Raw genomic sequence first — 21103 nt, 5'->3', positions numbered from 1 at the left:
GTTACACCTGTACCTGAAAAAGCTCAGCTGAAAAGGACAGACTTTCAGTTCCTGAGTCCTCAGCTGCTTCTAGTACTCACCTGGCATTTTGCAAAGGGGAAAACGGAGTACAAACTTCTGAAACTCAATCAGAATTCAACCACATACTGGGATAAAATGTGCTGACTACTGAAATTACACAATAACTCATCTAGGATTTAAGTTTGCAAAATGAAACGTAAAGTTACATCAAAGCTGAGTTTATTTATGACAAATCATTAATTTTATATTACAATAATTACAAACTTTTATTACATCTTATTGCCATATTTTTGTTCTCGGCACACACAAGATGATCAAGAACATGGATTTAGGCAGTAACAAAAAAAGGTATTAAAATTACAAATTTCATGTCTCATTTCTGTGCCATAGAAAAGGCTATCATCAAAAGAGTAAAGTTACTAAGAAACATACAAGGAGATTCCCCTTACACCTTTTTTCCCAGGAATTTTTGTCATCTAATGTATAGTAAATATATATATATATACACGCACCTCTTGCAAACGGACACATTCACACATTTACATAATCACTGGAAATTTGACATCTCTCCTCCAGCAGAAAGCTCCCAGTCATTTTACTTGAACACCTAATTGAAAAAAAAAAAAAAAAAAAATTCTGAAGTTTTAAATGTCACCCTATTTCTGAGCCAGCTGTTACCTTCTCCCTACACAGGGCCACCAGCAAAACAAAAGGGTATTGCAGTGTGTGCCAAACAGCATCCAACCTACCTTCACCACAGGAAAGGTCTACTAAGGATACTGCCCCTCTTGTACCTAGTCTGAGTCACTGCTGCTGCTTGAGGAGTCTGTTGACATAACTTCTACATCATCTTCATTCTCTTTATTGTGTCCTGGAGGCTCCAACATGAAGTCATTACTATGATTAGGAGGTAGCATGTTCATTGACATATCACTTGACTGCCAAGGATACTGAGGAGCGAGCACGTCTGGAAAAAAGGGGCAATCAATCAATTAAACTATCAGCTTTGTGTATCAAGAAACTCAACAAGAGAGCTCAACTAGAACTCAAATTTAAAATTAAACCAATTCTTAAAATCCTTCCTGAACTCTGGAGAGATTAAAACCCTCCAGTAACAGCTGAAAAACATCTCACGATGGAGCCATGCTTTCACTGTAAAAGCTTACTCTGCCACAGAGGCCCATTTACATAGATGGTTCTTGATCTCTCACCACTCTGCTTCAGAACAGTATACGTTCATACAGAACTTTTCACCCTCAAAGCACAGTTTGAACTGACTTTTAACATTCACAGCCGCTGGCAGTAATGAAAATGGTCACCCTCCATCAGTACGCAAAACACGTTAAAACATTAGATCGAAAAAAAACCCTTAAGGTCGACTATAGAAATTCAGAATAAAAGATTTTATCCAAATTTGGCTGAAACACCTTGGTTATCATTTTTCCAACAGCAAATATGGTGCCTTGAGTGCAAAGGAGAAGAGTGTTCTACTACAAAACCAGGGCCACAGATACTTGAGGTGGGAATGCCCCACCATGCCCCAGCCAGGCCAGTCTCAGTTGCCTCTGACTTAGAATCGTTGAATCATTAAGGTTGGAAAAGACCTCTAAGATCATCAGGACTTCTCTCAGCTTTCGCAGTTTCTTCTCCTACTTCCAAAGCCATCTCATACTGTACTCCCTACCAACCCACCCTCCTCCCACAATATTTCCTAGTCTGTCCCTTCCTTGCCCCCAAAATGGCTCCCATTTCAAAGCTGCAGTATACATCTATACGTCATTTCTGCTCCCTTCCTTCTAATTCCTGCTCCTACTGCTGCGCTTCAGTTCTTCTCCACTTACTACCAGGCACTGTAGCTAAGTCTATTCCACAGAAGAAAACAGCTATCTCCTGCTTACAGCAAGAATTAAAAATCAGGCAGAGTCAGAAGTGAACAAAAGCCCATCCACGTGGGAGACTGGGTACAGAAAGAGAAGGCACTGTCTAAGCAGGGGGTCATATATGGTAGATTTACTCTCACTCAGGTGCTGCCTAACTCAGAAGCACACAGACTGCACACACGTAGTAGCTTCTGATCTTTAAGTCTACGAACACCTGAAATTGCACACATGAACCATAGCCACAGCCTCCTAATACCAGATACACCACGTAGCTGTACAAATCTGACCCACCTCCTAAGAGGTGACAATAGGATTAGACAGATGATCAGAAACACAAAACCCAAGTTTACTATTTCTCCAACAGAGTCATGATACAGGTTTTTTAATACATTCAGTATAATTTTTGAAAACAAGCTTTCCATAACACCTGCAAGTGGCTTAACAGACAGGTAAGAACTGTTACAGATCTCCTATGAATTCAGACTAAGGATTTCTCCACAATTTAATCTAACCATGATAGATTAATGCTGCACAGGTACAGAATCACTGAATTCTTGATTCAGTTACTGTAATTTACTGCTAAATTCTATTTTAGCATGAATCCCACTGAAGTCAATGGAAGTGCCTATTTCACTAAGCAATTAAGGGACAAAAGCTCGATTCCTACACTCAAGGTACTACCTCACCAGCTGTCCTTTGAAATGTCCTTTCAATCCAGAACTAACAGTCTTGCTACATAGAGCTTAAAGGAAGGTAGGGGATGACAGTAAACCTCTTTTCTCCCAAAAACAGTTTTCACGATTCCATACTTTCTGTCATCATTGTTAAGAAAAGTTCGCTTTGAAAATGCTTCATTCTACTATGATTTGGTATCACTTAATTCACAGCAACTTAAAATAAGTGAATTGAAGGGTAACTGAGTGAGTTTTGTTTATACTGACTTAGTTGTAGTGTCTGCAGTATGACTTAGCATCAAATAAAATAAAATTATGCGGTTTCTAATCGTTGATTTTATTTACCAGATCTTCACTGCTCGGCAAGGTTAGCCATAGCTTTCATTATTTTATCTCTGATTTGCCTTTGCTAAGGTAAACGTATAATTGCTATGACTGTACAAGCAATAAAGAAAAGCTGAGTTCCTCTTACCTGGCAGTCTGCCCGCTGCAAGTGCATCCCCTGGTAAGTGTCCATTAACTCCATTGGTGGATGGGTTGTTCATTTGACCCAAGAGACCACTCCTCATTTCCAGATCTGTAGGATATGGCCTACGTGGGTCCCCTTTAAGAAAAAAGAAAAAAAAAAAAATCAAAGGAATGTTTTTAAATATTTAACAATTGTCTTGCAGACATTCACTTTTTCTTCAGTGCCTATTTTCCTGACCAAAAAAACCCAACCCCATGCTCTGATTGCTTAGGTCAGCAATGAGCATCACACCTGTTCTGTTAAAATCCAAGTCTGCGTCTTTCACTTAAGACTTTCTTTGTTCATTCAAACCTGGCAGAAAAAGCACATTTAAAAAAAACTAAACCAAAACAAAAAATGTTTAGAAGATATCTTTGCTATCCCTGCTACTTCATAGCTAAACAGCAAGGACAGGAATTGGAAAGAACACATTCCTACTTTCAACAAGGAGGATAGCTCCAAAATTGAAACGTGACATAATGAAAGCCCTGCTTCTGACTGCACTGATCACTAACGTGCCCTGAAAAGAATGGTATAAGGGGCAGGAGGGAACAGAACCAAACACATGGAAAAGCCTTTAACATACTTGGTTCTAACTTATAACTGGGGCCAACATTCAGAGGAAAAGAGCAAACAAAGGAGAGCAGAGGAGGCCGGTCAGTTAACAGAAGCGTGCAGTTTAATAGCCTTTTGCAGACGCACATAAAGCCTACAGGACTTTGGATATCCTTTTTTGTTGAAAATATTAGATATAACAGCTGAAAACAATGTTACTGCAATAAACTCCAGTGTTTTTCACCGCATAAAAGCATTATAAGACCAGGTACTGACCATGCTTTATTATTAAAAAAAAAAAAAAAAAAAAATCTACTGTCATAAACATGATAGTTACCTGGCACCCATGTCAGAGGGGCACAAACAGCATTGCTAGCACTGATCCGGTGGGCATATTTAATAATTTCTTCAGAGGAAATGGCACCTGGAAGAACAGATGAAAAGTTACTATATTCTCAAGAGATTGCATCACTCAATTATTTCAGAATATTGGACACTAATGTCTAAAAGATTGGGAATGTAATTTTGTCAAACATTAAGATCATGGTTCAAAAGCAATGACTGCTTAGAGGATTCTTTGACTATGCAAGGACGAGCTTGTAAAATCAGTGAACTGATTTTACAGCCACAAGTTCAGTACGCCTTCAACGGCAACAGTTCTTCAACCTTGTGAAAAACACAAACCAGTCTCTTAAACAGTGTACTTGACAGGCACAATTTGTAAGAAAACTTCAGCACCTGCTTTACTATGGAATCTTCTGTAGTCAAAAATTTTTTTTGTTTGTTTAGTAATTGTAGAGCGTGCATGTAGCAGCCCTTCTAAATAAGTGCCTGTATTACAGTAACAAAAACATTATAAAATTCCTTGGGTTTTTAGATGGAAGACGTATAACAAAACAATAAAAGACTCTGTAAAACACCACCAAGAAAATGCCTCCCACAAAATAAAAAGTCAGTTTAGCTTGGTAAGCGCCAGAGAGCAGCATGAATTGCTACACATACAAACCAGTATCACCAGATAGTCAGTCTTTTAAATACAATGCACAAGCACACAAACATTCTCTCCCTTTCCTCAGCAGACCTACTGAGGCAATTTGGTGAGACGCTTGGGTAATCACATATACTATTATCAGTCCAAGAAGAGTGTTGAGACACTTAAATTTGAGTTTAATATTAAGATACGTTTGCCACAAAAAGTAATTCATTCCTGCCTTTATTCTGACGAAATGGTTATAGGTTCATAATGAAATGGAAATTTGTTTACACATAAAGCATCCAAAACCTGTGATGGTGGAATTAAAAAAAAAAAAAAAAATCCACACCCTAACTTGAGCACACTAGCAACTTTCTTTACAACTGCATTTACGTAGTATGTACAATCAAGGATACTCACCTTTTCTTGCCTTTTCAATTGATTTCAGCTTTTCCTTTGCTTGATAAACAGCTGTTGCCTGGTTTAAAAAAAAAAAACCAAAACCAAGAAACAAATTAAACCAAACCTTCAGTGCATCTTTAATTTGTAAACTTCTACATAAAAGTCAGCTCTGTGAATAAACCCTTGCATTTAATTGTATTTTAAGAAATAAACTATTCAGTGAACATTTTCAAAATATATAGAAATAAAGTAGGCTTGGAAGAAAATTAGCATTATAAACCAAAACTGAATACCGCGATAACTAAACAGTATTTGACTACCGAAAAAAAGGAAGAAACAAACCACTAAGCTCTTACAAAGTTTTAAATATTTAAATCTTCTCAAACTGCACAACACCACTTTCTTCAGAACCACCTTTCTCACAAGTAGACGCTCAAAAGCAGACACATCGTTATGAACTTACCAGTATATGCTCTGCTTCTTTTAGTTGTTTCTGCAGCTGCTGAATATCATTATCCCTCTTTTCTACTACTTTTTCTAAAAGCTGCATTTCATGATGGATTTTCCCCTGATCAACTGCCAACTTCATTAGCTCTTGAAATTCTCCATCTCTCTGAATCAGCAGTTCCAGGATCTATTGAACAAGAGTTTTGTAGAACTTTTAATTTAGCTAGAGTAACAACACGCTCTCAGTCGTGCTGTAAAGAAGAGCAAGTGACATCCATAGAAGTATTTCTGTTTGCACGAAAAATGAAACAAAATTTCTTCCTCTGTTTGCAGAAACAGCCTACGAAGCATACAACAAATGAACAAACAAACAACATGAGGATCAAGAATGCCATTGCAGTGGGGCCAAAACCTCATCATCACCATTAGCCTGAGCATAGGCAAGGACAAAGGGAGAAAGAAAGAAAGGAGGGAAAAAATTAGAAGTAAAGCATTGTGCTTACCCACAGAAACACAGTTCTGAAAGTCAGCTTACCTGGCTCTCCTCTCCCGGTTGTGGAAGCTTCTGGTTTCTTGAAATTGCCAACATTTCAATTAGTTCCCTGAAAGGAAAATTCTGCGTTTGCACATTTTTCTACGGCATTATTTGTAAATCACAACAAGTCATCCCAAAATTGTCAGAGTACTGATATCACTACAAAAATGTTCACAGATTTGAGAATTTATAGTACAGTGCTAGAAGGGATTTCTCAACTAAGAGTAATTCTGTGAATAGGCTCAAGATTGGAGCATTGTTTTCTTCTTTGTTCTTTGAGCTCATGAAGTGCTCATGTGTATTTGTACTCACAAAATGTGCTAAGTTCCTGCCAAACTATGCAAAACACAAGCAGAAGCCGAGAGAAGAAACGGCACAACGAAACACATTCATACTCTACTCCTACAGCCTTTGTTGCAAGAGGGCACAAAAGTTGTCTTCACTATTTTACTTCTCTACTTTTCCTCTGTTTTTCCCCCAACAGAGAAAGCTTCACACTTGGGTTTAGAGCAATTAAGTCTACACTTTCAAACACTCAAAAAGTTTGTTGTGAAACTACTTTTACAACAAGTATTTCCACAACTGATCCTTTGCTGGTCCAGTGCAAGCAGCTCAGCTGGATGTACGACTAATACAGCAGTGGGGCCAGAACCTTAAAATGGAAACAAGTACTTTTCAAAACGTCTGAAAAAGCCCCCCACCAGTAAAGCTCTAAATAGCATCTTGCTCTATGTCTCTTCGTCACTCCTGAACACTAAAATGATTTAAAACAAAGAGAATAAAGCAGCTTGTCATTATCACTAAAGCTTTATTCCACCTGATCAACACTGAGCAGCAGCAAAAAAAAAAATCTGTTGTAAGTAAGTCAACTACCACCATCAAGGCTGATATCATGGACAGTTGTAATTCTATCCTGTGTTAGCCAGATAATGCACAGGCACAGATTTGAAAATATACAAAGGCTACAGATTAGACACGTTGCTCCATTTTTGCCCCTACCACCAATCCAGCACCATGACTGTGAAAGGCCACAGTGCTGCAACACTTTGCTGATCAACAGGAAGACTCACTAAATGCTACTGAAGGTTGCTCTGGATGCATTATGGTAGAATATTAGTCCCAAGATTTAAAAACAAACAAAAAAGAAGTTTAGATAAAGAACAAGTGGTCTGTTTTGTTTTGTTTTCCTCAAAAAACACATGTTCTCCAGCAAACCATATGTCACAATAAAATCTAAATCTGAAAATAAAACCTAACCAGAAACATGAGCAATTGATGCAATACGTTTTCCTTGTTCTACCAGCAGTAATCATACAGTGAGCCAGCCACATAGGTAGCATGGGTTCTTCCCTCTGAAAAAGTTTTCTTAACCTCCTGTTCTCCTCGAGAGGAGGAACCAGTTTAACCGCACTGCCAGCTGGGCCTCCACAGAATCACAGAATGTTAGGGGCATGGTGGACATGAGGGTTACCGGTCCAGCCTCAAGAGCATGGACCAAGTATCTGAACATTTATATCACTCCGAGGACGAGCTTAGTCTACTTTTGACCGAGCTTAACACTAATACAGGCAATGACCAGAACGGCTTAAGTCATGCAAAATCCACAAATTTCTGACTTAAGTATTATTTTTAACAACTAGTAAAAAGCCTAAAATCAGCGTGTGCGTATTTCACAAGAAATGCAGTCAAGAAAAAAATGCAAGTGGAAGAGTAAGGGAGCTCTCCTTCTGCTCTGAAAACGAGAAATGAAGTACGGCCGATGCTTTCCTACCCGGGTGAGAGCTGCGGGGCAGAGCGCAGGACCGGGCCGAGCCCCACGGCGCAGCACCCACCCCGCTCCCGCAGGAACCGGCCTGGGGGCAGCAGGAGAACGCCTGTCCCGGGGCCGGGCCGGGCCCTCCTCCCGCCCCGCAGCCCGGCGAGACGTCGGGTCAAGCCAACCCCCTCCCAGACCAACCCCGGTGACACCCGCTCCTCTCGCCACCCCCGTAGGAGGCTCCGCGCCCGTACAGCGCCGAGCACCTTCACCCCACCCCGGCTCCCCGCCGCCGCCGCCTGAGGCTCTCCCATCCGGGAGCCGGGGGAAGAGCGCGGTACCTGGCCAAGAGCTCCAGATCCTCCAGCGCTGCCAGGAGCCGGTCCCGCGTGCTGCTCCGCTCCCCACCTCCCCCGGCTGCTGCTGCTGCCGCCGCCGCCATCACGATCGCGGGCGCGGACCCGAGCGAGAACCACGTCCCGGCGGCGGCGCCAGGCCCGCGCGGGCGGCCCGCAGCGCCCCCGGCGGCGGAGGTGCGAGCTGCAGCCGCCCGGCGGCAGGCGCAGGCGCATGCGCAGCGCCGCCCGGCAGCCGGGAGGGCGGTTGCTGCCCCTCCCCCCCGTGGGGCGCGCGCGGGGGGCGGGAAGGGGCTGAGGGGTGACGACTGCTGAGAGGCGCGGAGGGGCCGGGCCGGGCTGGGCCGGGGGAGAGAGGGCGGGGGGGGGCGGGAAACGGTGCTCGGCGCGGAGAGCCGTGGGTGTGGGGGGAAAGGAGGTCACGTCTGCCTCGGCCAGGCCAGATGCGTGTTTTTGCGGGCCCTCTCCGGGAGCTGGGTCGTTACACAAGGGTCTGCGCTTATTGCTCTTTTGAATGTATTTCCAGTCCCCGGTTTTCCATGGAAGAGCCTCTAAATGAGATTCCGATGTATGCTAGAGACGCAGATAACAAACTGCAGAGAAAGGGCTTGCGACTGAATTACGCCTTAAGTTTTTTAACTCAATTTTTGAGAGTCTTGATGTCCAAAAATCCTTTAGGTGCTTTTTATGAGATGGCGGATGAAATGGTGCTTTACTAATGGCTGAAGAAAGTTAAGGGTCTAATACTCAAAATGTAAAACCAGAGCTTTAAATCAGAGAGCGCTGAGGGCTCTTACCTGGGCTGGCTGTCCCGTACATGCCAGGAGCTGGCAGTGACCTGTGCAGACCTGTCTGTCCGTGGAGCTACGGTAAAGGCAGCTTTGCATCCATTACAGAGGTCTGCACACGGGGATGCGGCAGGTAACAGATGCAATTTCGTAGAATCATCACAGAATGGTTTGGGTTCGAACTGACTGTTAAAAGATCACCCAGTTCCAACCCCCCTGCCATGGGCAGGGACACCTTCCACCAGACCAGGTTGCTCAAAACCCCATCCAGCCTGGCCTTGAACACTGCCAGGGAGGGGGCAGCCACAGCTTCTCTGGGCAACCTGTGCCAGTGCCTCATCACCCTCACAGTAAAGAAATTCTTCCTAATGTCTAATCTAAATCTACCCTCTTTCAGTTTGAAATCCTGCCAGCAGTTGAGCTATAATGAAAAAACCACTTTTTTAAAAAAAAAACCACGTTGCTGTGTATGGGCTGGTGCTGTTAACAGGCCTCTAGCTCTGGGTGGGGTCACAGTGAAAGCAGTGGAATTTTTTATATTCATGAAAGTTTCAGTAATGTGGAGAGACAGGGAGAAGGCGGGGTGGAGGGCAAATGAGGGAGAATGGAGTGAAAGCTAATCTGGGGCCATGGTTTATAAACGGGGCAAGCACTTCCATAGAAGAGCAGGGAGTCCCCAGACCCCACATGCTTCTGCTGTCAGCAAGGAGCTGCAAAACCTGCCAGCAAACAGCTATTCTCTTCTCCTGATTAGAGAAAGCACTAGATGAATGATAACATCCCATGACTCTTCTGGTATTTACTCTGATTATCTTTTTACCTTGCGCAATAAGTATGTCCCTGCGAAATTTACACTTACTTAAAAAAAAAAAAAAGGTAAGAAGCTCGTTAGTCAGTGAGTCTTTGAATTGTGGTTTAAATAAGCTATTGAGCATGATGAGATTGTGATAAAGCAATGAGATTTGGCAACCCTGAGAAGAAGACAACTCTGCCAACAGGAGCTATATAAAATTCATTTACAATATACAACAACCCTCAATGTTCTGATTATAGATAGTTTGGGAATTCTCTTTAAACTACATAGCAGATAAAATCTCATCAAATAGTTCTGCCCTTTAAATAACTTTTGCTTGCTTCCCCCCCGCTCCCATATTTCCCTGATATTGTTCAAGGAAAGATGTAATCAGTGCTGCTGTCTGGTTGTGCATCCACTTCACTGATTTGTTAGAGTGTCTGTATGTGTGCATAAACAGAAAGAAATAGCAACTTTGAAAACAAAGCAATCCTTCCGCTAAATCATTTTCTTCCTCATACTCATTTTGACATGTGAATTATCTAGACCTGAAGTACTTCTGATATATTTCAGGGCCATAATACTAGTTTCACTAGAGCTAAAAGCTTGTGGCATTAAGAGGACACCCAAACTGACAGGCCAAGGAGCGAGTATCAGTTATAGGAGGTTCCTGTAGGCTCATCTTTCCCTCTCCTTGTGTCCAGAAGCCTGTTCTCTCTCTTCTTGACAGCAGTACTTCTCCCACTCAACCAGGCCAATACCACCCGTCCTTCACTGGAGCAGCCTCCTTTCTATCCCCACATCCCAAACTGCTGCCCCTCTTCCAGGCAACCTGGACATCTATCTGCTTTCTACTGCCCAGTCCTAACCCTCTCCTTGCCCTGGAGATGCAGCAGTGGCTGGGAAGTGCGGGTGCATAGGCAGAGACTTACTTGTGCTCCTGCTCCTCCGTGGGAGGACCGGGTGAGACCAGAGGCATTGGGGAATGCCTGCCTGTGCCAAGGCACAGAAAGTCATTCCGACTATGTCAGAGGGGTCGTCTCCTGCAGGACAAAGGGAAAGGCTGGGTGAAATGGGCTCACGCCCCAAACTTGCCCCATGGGCCCATTGCTTGAAGACTGAGAGGATAATTTGCTGAATAGACTTCTGAAACTCTTGCCCAGACAAAACAACAGAGCTTCTGTTTCCCCATTGTTGGTTCCTCTGTTTCCTCAGTTCTTCAGTGCTTTTGGCCTTCTTTCCCCTGACCAAACTTTTTTCATAGTTGGGTTGGTTTTGAGCCAAAACTGCTTATTTAAAGCTCATGCCCCTCCTGAATAACTAAGCATTGTTCCTGATTTTTTTCAGTAATCTGATAACATTTTGGGTTGTATGGCCATGAACGTATCTTTCCATCCACAATGAGACCATTAGACATTTCAAAGCTCTTTCATTTCAGATTGTCTTTTCAGTGGCATACTGAGTGTATTACTAAGAACCTGTTAGCACAAGCAAAAATAGCTTATTTTATCCTGTTCAGTTGAGTCTTGTCTCTTCCAGAATGGGCCTTTAAGTGATGATCTGCAGAGCAAACTTGACTCCTGAAGACAGATCCATGAGCGGCCTAGCTGATCTAATAGTTCAGCAACTCTGAGAAGCAGAGATGTTCCCAAGTCCTTATCTCCCAACTGCAGGTTTTCACCCTCCCTTAGATCCTCCTTGGTGTTTGCCATATGCTTTCGTGAGCCACTTCAACTCAATAACAAGACTGAGGAATATTTAATTTGAGGGGCAGGGGGTGTCATTTCCTTCTGGGTTAGTGCGTGAACCCTAACCTCAGCGTATGGAACCGTGCCTTCAGAGTGCGGTTTCACATCACAACTAATTTAGCATGACTGTGGACTAACGCCAAAAAGTGCAGTCTTCTCCATCTCTTTCCAGCCATGTATTCTGTCTTGCTCCCCCTTCCATGAGGTCCAGTGACTGTGAGACTGCAGAATGAATCAGATGAGCAAACAAGTTCAATGGAAACCCATCGTTTTTCTGGTGGATTTGTTTTCTGTCAGATGAGCTCATCAAAGCAGTTGACTTCAGGGCTAGCCATTGCTGGGTCACTAGATACAAGGGAATATGTGGTCAGGGGAAGGAAAGAGGGATGCTACTGTTATTCCTACTTAAGTGAAATTCAGGTCAAGGATTCTTCCAGTACAAAGCCTTTTCTTCCACAATACTATTGCAATTTCTTAACTCCTGGTGTTGCTACCTTTTCATGAACTAGAGGATCACTTTGGAACTTGCAAGTTGAGCTGTAGAGAACCTCATGTAAGAAGCCCAAGGCAGATACATGTTTCAGTTTCAGTCTGTATCTTTTCCAGGCTACAGTGCTCTTCAGCTGTCTTCTTATTTATACATTCCAGACACTAAACATCAAGTGTTCAGTTGGTCAGTGTTCGGTATACCACACCTTAAAATAATAGGGGAAAATATTGACTACAGAAGATACATAACTCCTGAAGGCTCTCAGGTGTCTGACCATGTGTAACAAAACATTGCAGACAGTATCAATAAAAAGGCAGGATGGTAAGCCAGAAGAGCAAGTAGGAAAAAGGACAGAACAAATACTCATTTCCACTTCCCCTAGATAATGCAAAAATAAAATCCTTTCTGTCAAATATCAACTAAAATAGGAATCAAACATCTTGAGCACTGCTTGGAAGGATGCCACAGCTGTACTTTGGCCTGTGGAGATGAGAATAATCATCCCTTATCTGTCAAGCTGTCTTTACACCATTAATATTTTTAAATGCACCTGATAAATCATCCATTTCTTATTGCTGTTTAAAAAGAAATCTTAATTTCCCTGCTCACTTATGTTGGATAGCGACTTTAGAGGCATGAGATGAGAACAAAAAAAAAAGGTGAGTTTGCTTAGCCAATGTAATTCTAGAATAGGTTAACAATAAGGTAAAAATAGATCATACTATGAGCCAAAGCTTATTTTTTTGTGGAAGAAGTGTGAAACACTAGTACATACAGCCAAAACCAGAGTTTGGTATGCAATTCCAGACTGTTCCAGCACAAAATTAGCTCTGCTTTGAGCTATATTAAACATGAGCTACACTGATTTCTGCTGGTGTAAATTTGGGCACGGAGCCCTCAAGACAGGAAGTCACCCAGGCAGAAAGCAGTCATGGCTGCTGGAGGGCTTGTTGGGACCGCTGCTGCCTGTGGAGGTGTTGAGTGGGAGAGAGAATCAAAACTGGCCCTGGATAGTGAGGGGAGGGGGAAAAAAAGCCTTTTGAAAAGGGAAAGCTTGTTTGACAGCTTGGCCACTAGAGATATTCACAATCCTGCCAAGTGTTCCCAGGAATAAAGGAAAATTTGGGGGCAATTAAATATGAGGTCTTTTCCCTCACCATGCTCAAAGTTAATGCTGACTACTTCATGAAATAAAACATCCAATTAGGGATAACGAGACTCCTGGGGTAACCCCCCAACACATACTAATTTTGAGTCTTCATTAAGTTAAACTTGTTTATTTGGAAAAAAATCTTATTTTCATTGCAGCTCCTGATGTAACCTGTTTACCAAACACTACTGGGACACCCACACAAGCTTCTGTAGAAGCCAGGCTGAAATTTAGAGTTGTTTACTTCCCCTCACAAAAAAATCCAAGGGCAGCGATGACAGCAGCAGTCCCTGCTCTCCCACATGCTGAATTCCAGCTAGGCTGACAGGAGTTGTAATTTACTTAGGACAAATCTCTTCCCACACCTCCCTCATCCTTTCGTTGTGCCCCATTGCCTGCTAAAGATAAAGCTGTCATCTCGTCCCATTTAGACTAGGTCACCTGTCTCTTAACTGGGTGAGCTCATCTCCTGATCTCCAAGATGCTGCTCAGATTTTCACCTGCTTCACAGTAATGCAACTTCCAGGCAGATTTTCAAATACCTGCAGCTGACATCAGCTTCTGCCCGTGAGATTCAGGAAGAGCAGAACACCAGCCAGAAATAGAGGTAGCTGGCTTAAATTAGCTGTGAGCACTGAGTTCTAGGGTGAAGATAAAAAGGAAGATTTATTTAGAAACCTACAAGACCAAAAATGAAAAAAAAAAGTGCTTTCTCTCCTAGCAGTTGGAGATGGGTAGAAGTAAAACTCCTTGTGAAAGATGAGTCTTGGGAGAAGTGAGGCAAGCTTTTATTGGCAGCTGAGAAAACAGTATGGTAAACTATTCCAAAAGCAATTACAGAATGACTTGTACTCAGCAGCCAAGTAGGATCCCATGGGAGATTCTGAAATCTAACAAACTACTAACAATGCTGGTTCCATGTGAAATGAGGGGAGAGTTCATAGCTATTAAGCCTGGGAAAGACACTCAGTAGTAGTCTGTCCCGTGTGAAGCAGGCCGTACAATTACATGCATGGACCTCTACTTGAGGATGGTTACAGTTATTTGGACATTAACATATCATGCAGCAAGAAACCCTGCTCTTCATTTAAGGGCTGGCAGATTTATTATGTCTGTAGGTGAGCAGTTCAAGGGTTAGTGGTAGGGCCAGGTGAGGGGTTATTTCCACAGTTTTATCGCCTATAAATAAAGATACTGAACACACATTGAACAGTCATTCTTCATCAGTGACTTATGTGGATGCTTTCAGGTGGCCAAGAGAGGCCTTTAGAGAGTTACCTCATCAGCTTCCAAAATGGATGAAGCCATTCGGCAGCATTCTCAATGCAGAATTGTGGAGCACATCTCAAATTCGCAGCAAACCTCCCTCCCGTAGACAAATCATAACTACAGTTCATGTTTACTTGTGTCACTTTTCCCTTTTAGCTCAAACTGCAACATAGTATTGACAGGAGGTCATGAAAAGCCATGCAGTCTTATCATGCCACCTTCTGCTAGATAGGTGGCAGTCAATGAAAATAATCTGTCAAGAGTTGATACGTAATTAAAATACTCGTACTGCTGATATCGAGGGCATTTTGAAATGATTCTGGGTGTTTTGCCTGTTCAATCTAAGCTTCTTGTGCCAGGAATTGTCTCTTGTGCCTTGCAAGGACACAGAATCTTGCTCAGATCCAAGCTGCTTGTCAGAACTTCCTACGTTACGTGGCAGTGCTAGTACTGCAAATTGCTTTAAGAGCTGCTTTCTAGGCATGAACTCGGGCACATAAAACATATATGCAAAATGCACTGTAGAATACAGAATATGAAAAGCAACGAGCACAATCTGTCACATTTTTACAGACCCTGAAAACTGTCATGAGAGGAGAATAATTTACATGTTGTTGTAAGAGGTGCAGTTGTTACAACGGGAGGGAAGGTCCCAGGCTGGGATCGCATGTAATTCTTGTCCCCAGGTGCTTCATAAATCGCACTTAGATTATCTGGTGATAAAGTGAGCAACGAAAAGGATGCCGTAGCAGTGAGTTATAGACATTTGCAGGTAGTGTGGAGTTCACCCCAGGGAACCCTCTTACTCAGTCGTCTGCTTCTTCCTCCACAGAATCCCTTGTGCTTCTAATTCTCCCGTCTCTGATTTTGTTCTGGTTCCTCAGGGCCTGAGTCATACACCTTGAAATAACAGTCACCCTCATTTCCAAATTCAGGCCTCCAAGACACATGAACAATTATGTTACTTCAAGAAATTAAGGTTCAGTGTTGCCAAGGGTTGACCTTGTGACGTGCTGAGCCTTTTTGCCCGCAGTTCAATAGCATGCCTCTCCCTGTGTTTAGCTTTAAGCTTTGGAGTTGGAGTCGTTGCTTGCAATTAAGCACATACTTAAGCTGTTTGGTAGATTGTGGCTGAGTATATAGTACCTGGCAGATTCCAGTCTTGCAGGACGGAGTACTTGGGGACACATTTGTGCTAGGGCTGCACGAGTACATTTATTCTAGATGCTGGTAACTCTGCCAAGTGCTTCTATATACCCTCCCCTCCAAGCTATGATATTCTGTCCTGTAAATACAGTATAGTTCTACTGTTCCTGGATCATTTCCTCAAGCACGGAATTGCATCCAGCACGGATGCAGGCAGGATGCTTATAGGCTTGTGGGCAGTTGTATGGACTAACTGGATTACTTCTGATACAACCACTCCACTGTTACAGGAGAGTATCCTTCCACATTCACCCAACAGCTTAAACTCGCTTCACGACCAGTATAGATTAGCTGTGAGTGCTGGAGAGAGCACTGTGCTGTACTTTCCCTGCCAGCACTGGCTGTACCATTCTGCAACAAAAGCAAAGAATGGGGTATGTCTAAACTCCAGAACCCAGGATTGCCTCCACGGTAGCCCAAGTCCAGAAACATGTCTGTGGTATGTCAGGGTGAGCCTTGGGTGCGCACCAACCTATCCTTTTGCCTCACCCTTTTTCACACCTTCATTTCATGGAAAATAAACTCAGGCCAAAAGACAACCATGCCATGTTCTTCCAGACCCCCAAGAAAGGAACATACTGTCAGGTATTCCAGACCTGCGTTCTACATGTAGCCACAAGTCCTGTGTTGTTTTAGGGACTTAAGGCCTTCTCATTCTGTTAACTCACACAACCTGTTTTGGAATGCAGGTTTTAAAATTTATTTTTCACAAAATGTAGGTATTTTATAAACAAGCTTGCTTTTGTGTCTGTGAAAAGGCTATCCTATCCCTATGGGACTTCTACTTCTCTCAGGCTATCAGATGCCTTGCAAAGGTCTCCCTTGCTTGTTAGGGACCCACACAAAACTCCTGTCTTGTGAATTCACAAGTGCCTTTAGTTCTGTCATTTTCCTAGACAAACAGTTGCCTCTCTCTCACCAAAACACACAATCTAGGTAGCAAGGTGCAGCCGCACAAGAGAGGACCATGCCAGACTCTCCAGAGATCAAATCCTAAGTCCACAGCTCTCCTTCTCTTCCTCTTCCTGGCCTGAAAACATGTGCCAAGAAACAAGAATTTGAAGGAGGGAATAGTGATTTTATAAATAGCAGCCTAATGCTACAGAGTTTTGTAAACAAGAGGGGAACTTGATACAGGGTTTTCAGGTTATTTATGCAAGGGAAAAATACAGAAATTCTGTTCTGACATAAGCAGTTAGAAAAAGTTTTCAGACTTTGATAAATTCTGCCCTTAAAACTTAAAAATCTTTATACCTTAAAACTTTTGCAGAGTGACTTCAGTTTTGCTTTTTTACATTATTTTAGTGTCTGTTTGTTGCAGTCCTCATACAAGTATTTGCTGTTAATCTCATGTGGCCAATTACCTCAAGGCTTGTTTTTATCAAAACAAAATGCTGTGGTTTGTTTCAACATCTGAAGATCAGGGGTAGGTTAGCTGGAGAAGCTGTGCAATGTCCCTGGTTTCAGACTGACCTCTGGCAATCCTGCCTCCTGGTGGAATAACAACATCACGTGTCCACTTCCGAACACCTGACATGAGCTGATTTTCCAGAAGTAACAGTATGTAGGAAGGGAATCTAACCCTCAGTCAAGCCCCATTGCCTCTGCCTTTTGGAGAGATGACAAACTTCTATTAACAGAAGAACTGAAACAAGTCCTTTCCAATTTGAATTTTCACACATTTACAGGAATATGCTAACCAAAGTTTCCTGAAAATAAAATGGAAAGTGATGTGGAAGCTAAAGTCACTTCACGTGCTATATTCAAAGACAGACTGTGAATGGATTTCTTGAAATTTCAAATTTTAACTGTAAAAAAACTGTCAGAATGCATCACATATGAACACAGAAAGACATTACAGACTGCAGGGAGATGAATATCTGTGAAAAGAAAAACAACCCAACTGGCATGTAGAGGAATGCTTGAAGCCTCTTTTGTTATGACTACAGTAAAAATACACATCTATTTTCCTAGAATAACATTCTCTCTCCTGATTTGAGCTCTTGGGCATTTACAGTGTGTTATTAGCAACTGTAAAAATGTCTTGTGTTTTGAAAAATCAAAGGAATTAGTGAGTGAGGAGAATTAATACCTTCCCTATAGCCCTGCCCCTGGATTTGCTTATGTGTTTTGCTTTAAGGAGTTCTGGATTAAAAAAAAAAAAAAAAAAAAAGCAATCTGTGCTGGAATCAAGGACTGGAGCCCAAGACCTCCATCTCTCAGGGGAGCACCTCTATAATTAAGGTACAAAGTTGGGCTTCCTATTATTGCTTGTGCTTTTCCTGGCTTTGTGATTCTTCAGTGCTGTTTTGTCCAGTGGTCTCTACTGCTGGAGGGAAGGCTCGTGCAGCTTATCCTCCTAGCTCTGGCTTAAGGAGCTCTCCTTCGAGAAGGAGGCTGCAGGTTTGCACACAGTCCCTCTGAGGAGGACCTGTATAGAACCCGATCTCTTTTTTTCATTGGGTGGATATTCAGTCCACTAAGTATTTCTCCTTGGAGGCCATGTTTCAGCGACATGCATTTGTTCCCCAGGGCAAGAGCTAGTTACCTAAATCTAGAAGTGAACGAAAGGAAAAAGGCCTCAAAATATGTTCCAGTCTCATACGTGCAGGAGTCTAAATCTGGGAAGAGGAAGAATCTCAGCTCTCCTCTGCCTTCTCATTTCCCACTGGCTGGTTTCAACAGATGCTGCTCTCCCTTATTCAGAGGTTTTGTTGCTAGGAAAAGGATGCACTACGGCCTAACTCCCTCTGTTCCTGGAAGGAGAGAGAGATGCCTAAATCAAGCTCATGAATTACAGTCCTTGAGTACCTGCCTAGAGATAAAATACTCAGCCTGAGTCCCTTGTGAATCTTCCCCTTTTGTTCCCAGTGCCTAAGCTTGAAAACATGCCTACCATGCATATTAAAAAGCTAAAAGGTTGTTAAAAAGGCAAAGTATCTTTCTGTCTTTTGTTTATGCCATCAGCTAAATGTTTGTACATCTTCCCTGGAATAAGATGGACTTGTGCAGTGGTCCGATGCAGAAAACAGATTCCTGAGGAAACAACCCACTTTCTGACAGGTGAGATTGTAGCTCGATCATCTCCCCGAGCTTGGTTCGTCTTCTGGTTCCACTGGCACCAATGCCATGCAAGACACGAGACCAAAATGTGCGGGAAAGGAAGGAATCTTGAAGGTCTCTTCCAACCGAAACTGTTCTATGATTCTAATGTGTGAGTGAGGAGAGAGGGGAATCAGGCAGCAGTAGCCCAAATTTAGAGCAGCTTATGCTGTGTTGGAATCATACTCCAAGGTAGAGTTTGGGCTGTTATCTGCCCAGTGGGTTGGCATCATCCATACCTCCAGTAAAATAAATCTGTTTGAACTGCACACTGAGTCCCAAAATAGATTAGATATCACCCACTGTAGGGTTTTGCGATTCCGAAAAAAAAAAAAAAAAAAGATTTGGCAGTGAGCAAGGCCCAAGGGTGAGGTTTCATGTGATGCTGAATGCAATTTAACAGCTTGCTGCTGCTGAAAAGGGGCTGCTCATCTGTTTTTCTCCTGCATTTCCTCCCCCACAGGCACACGCCATTACTGCTTGCCTTGCACCAACTCCAGCATTCATCTTGCACGTAGTCTGAGAGTCGGTCGGTCTGTCTTGCTAACCACATCAGAAAACAAAGCCAGCAAAAAAGTGAATGGTCTCCTGGGCTTAGGAGCTGAGTCAGCTTTCTTGGTCACCTGGCTTGGTCAGATAAGCACCACACAAAGCAATTCCAGGGAAGTGCAGGAGCCCCTGCTGGGAGCAGGAGGATGCAGCAGGGAGGCGGGAGCAGGATCACAGCCTGTTGGCAACACTGAGCTGCTAGGTTGGCTCAGCTTCCTGCCAAATTGCAGCCCAGCTCTTCTTGGACTTTGCTATCCAAAGCACATTATTAAATGCATGCAACTCCTGCGTCAGGGCCTTGCCAGACTTTTACTGCTACACATTATGGGCCAAATGAATTTGCAGATCCTTGTAGATTGAAGAACCGGCTTTCTTGGCTCTTGCTGGCAGCTTGGGCAAGTTGTGGGACAGTGGTGCAATGTGCTTCCCCTCCGGGAAATTCTGCTTGCTAAGGGAGCAATCTAATTACGTGCTTGAAGCTTTTGGAGAATCTATATCGCCAGGCCCCTGGAGGGGAGCTGCAGTAATCCAGATGCTAGGCAACAATAGTAGGAAATGCTGTGATGAAGCCTGCATTCAGTAGGGAAGAATGTCACTTAAATGACAAAATACCTACTTGAGAACTTCCTCTCTTTGAGCAGCAGTCTAGAGATTCCTTTGTTAAGAGGAGTTGACATTTTGTTCGCTGTCAGGTCACAGGTTTTACAGGCAGCTGTCCTAATGGGCCCAGCCTCTCTCTGCTGGCATTTATAAGCCAAGAAGTTCACAGATCTGTTTCACTGGTCACAGCTCTGGCCCTTCCCTCTTCCCCAAACAAAAGTGATTTCGGTTGGCCAATAGTCAAGCAGAAAGGAGAGCTCTTTTGCCCCTGAGGAGATGATCCAGGTTGAGTGATTACTATCTATAAAGTCATCCACATTCCTCCAACAGAAAAACAATTAACTCTGTCCCTGAACCCCAGACACCCAGGCAATGGGATCCACTCTGAGCAGTTGAGACCCACTGTGATTTTGTAGAAGCTGTGGTAGACACCTTTCTTCCCCTCCCACACGTGAGTCACATGAGCTTTCTAACCATCCTTCATACTGAAGTGTTGTACCTCAGTGAAAATTCCTCTGTGCAGTATATACGCTGAGTTCCTACCAACAGCATCTGTTGCTGAGCTATTGTTGAAGATATAATGGAGCCATAGGAACCCTGGCCTCCAGATTATTCCTCACAGAATCATTCAATTTCTGTGTTTGTGTTGCCAAGATCTGGAAAGAGGATGTGTGCTCTTTCTGGCAGAATTTGGGAAGTGCATGTGTTTCAGTTACATGGCCAGTGATTTCTGAAGAGCAGGTGTCCCGAGTTTCTTAGCAGGGGTGAAAGAAGCAGGTCTGAGTCACCATTGGTGCAGCAGAGCTTCCATATTTTTATTTTCTGATTTTCCAAGCTTATGCTACAGTGTGCATTTCTTTGCACCCCATTTCAGGACCTATTTGTGCAAAGGAAGATGATTAATTGTGGCTGCAATGAGTGCCTGGTGTGGAGCCTGCTTTCTGAGAACATGCTTGCCCTAGGCCTGCAGCATGAGTCTTCAGATAATGCTTAGCATAAAATGTGGTTAATTCGGTTTCTAGCCCAGCTGATCTTTTACAATTAAGGAAGACATTGTGCAGTGAAATGAGACTTTTGTGTTTGTTTATTTTTAGCTTCTATGGAAATTACAATGATGCAGTCATGCTCTGATTGTGTGTGTGCTCTTGTGTGTCTGTCTGTCTGTCCTCCCTTTGCAAATAACTCCTGGCCATTTTCAGCCCAGTTTCACTTAAAGCTCCTGGTTTCGAACATGCTGGGTCCCTTCATATTTCATGAAAACAGACAGTTGTGTATAGCAGAGGGAAAGCCTACAGCCTTAT

General features: G+C 43.1%; 1 protein-coding gene across 1 annotated transcript; it reads right to left on the bottom strand.

Moving 5' to 3' along the window:
- Positions 1-358: 358 nt before the first annotated feature.
- MED4 (mediator complex subunit 4) lies at positions 359-8193 on the bottom strand. The gene is made up of 8 exons (XM_086481947.1): positions 8093-8193; positions 5996-6062; positions 5477-5647; positions 5032-5089; positions 3976-4062; positions 3048-3179; positions 771-988; positions 359-628 (listed from the first exon to the last, which is right to left on the bottom strand). Exons 1-7 carry the CDS (start codon positions 8191-8193, stop codon positions 816-818), a joined length of 789 nt encoding a protein of 262 aa, XP_086338073.1. The 3' UTR covers positions 359-628; positions 771-815.
- Positions 8194-21103: the final 12910 nt, after the last annotated feature.

The sequence above is a fragment of the Leptosomus discolor genome, chromosome 1 (assembly GCF_034619465.1).
Source record: "Leptosomus discolor isolate bLepDis1 chromosome 1, bLepDis1.hap2, whole genome shotgun sequence".
Lineage (NCBI taxonomy): Eukaryota > Metazoa > Chordata > Aves > Leptosomiformes > Leptosomidae > Leptosomus > Leptosomus discolor.
The sequence above is the reverse complement of the archived record's forward strand: the minus strand, read 5'-3'. Positions and strand labels throughout refer to the sequence as shown.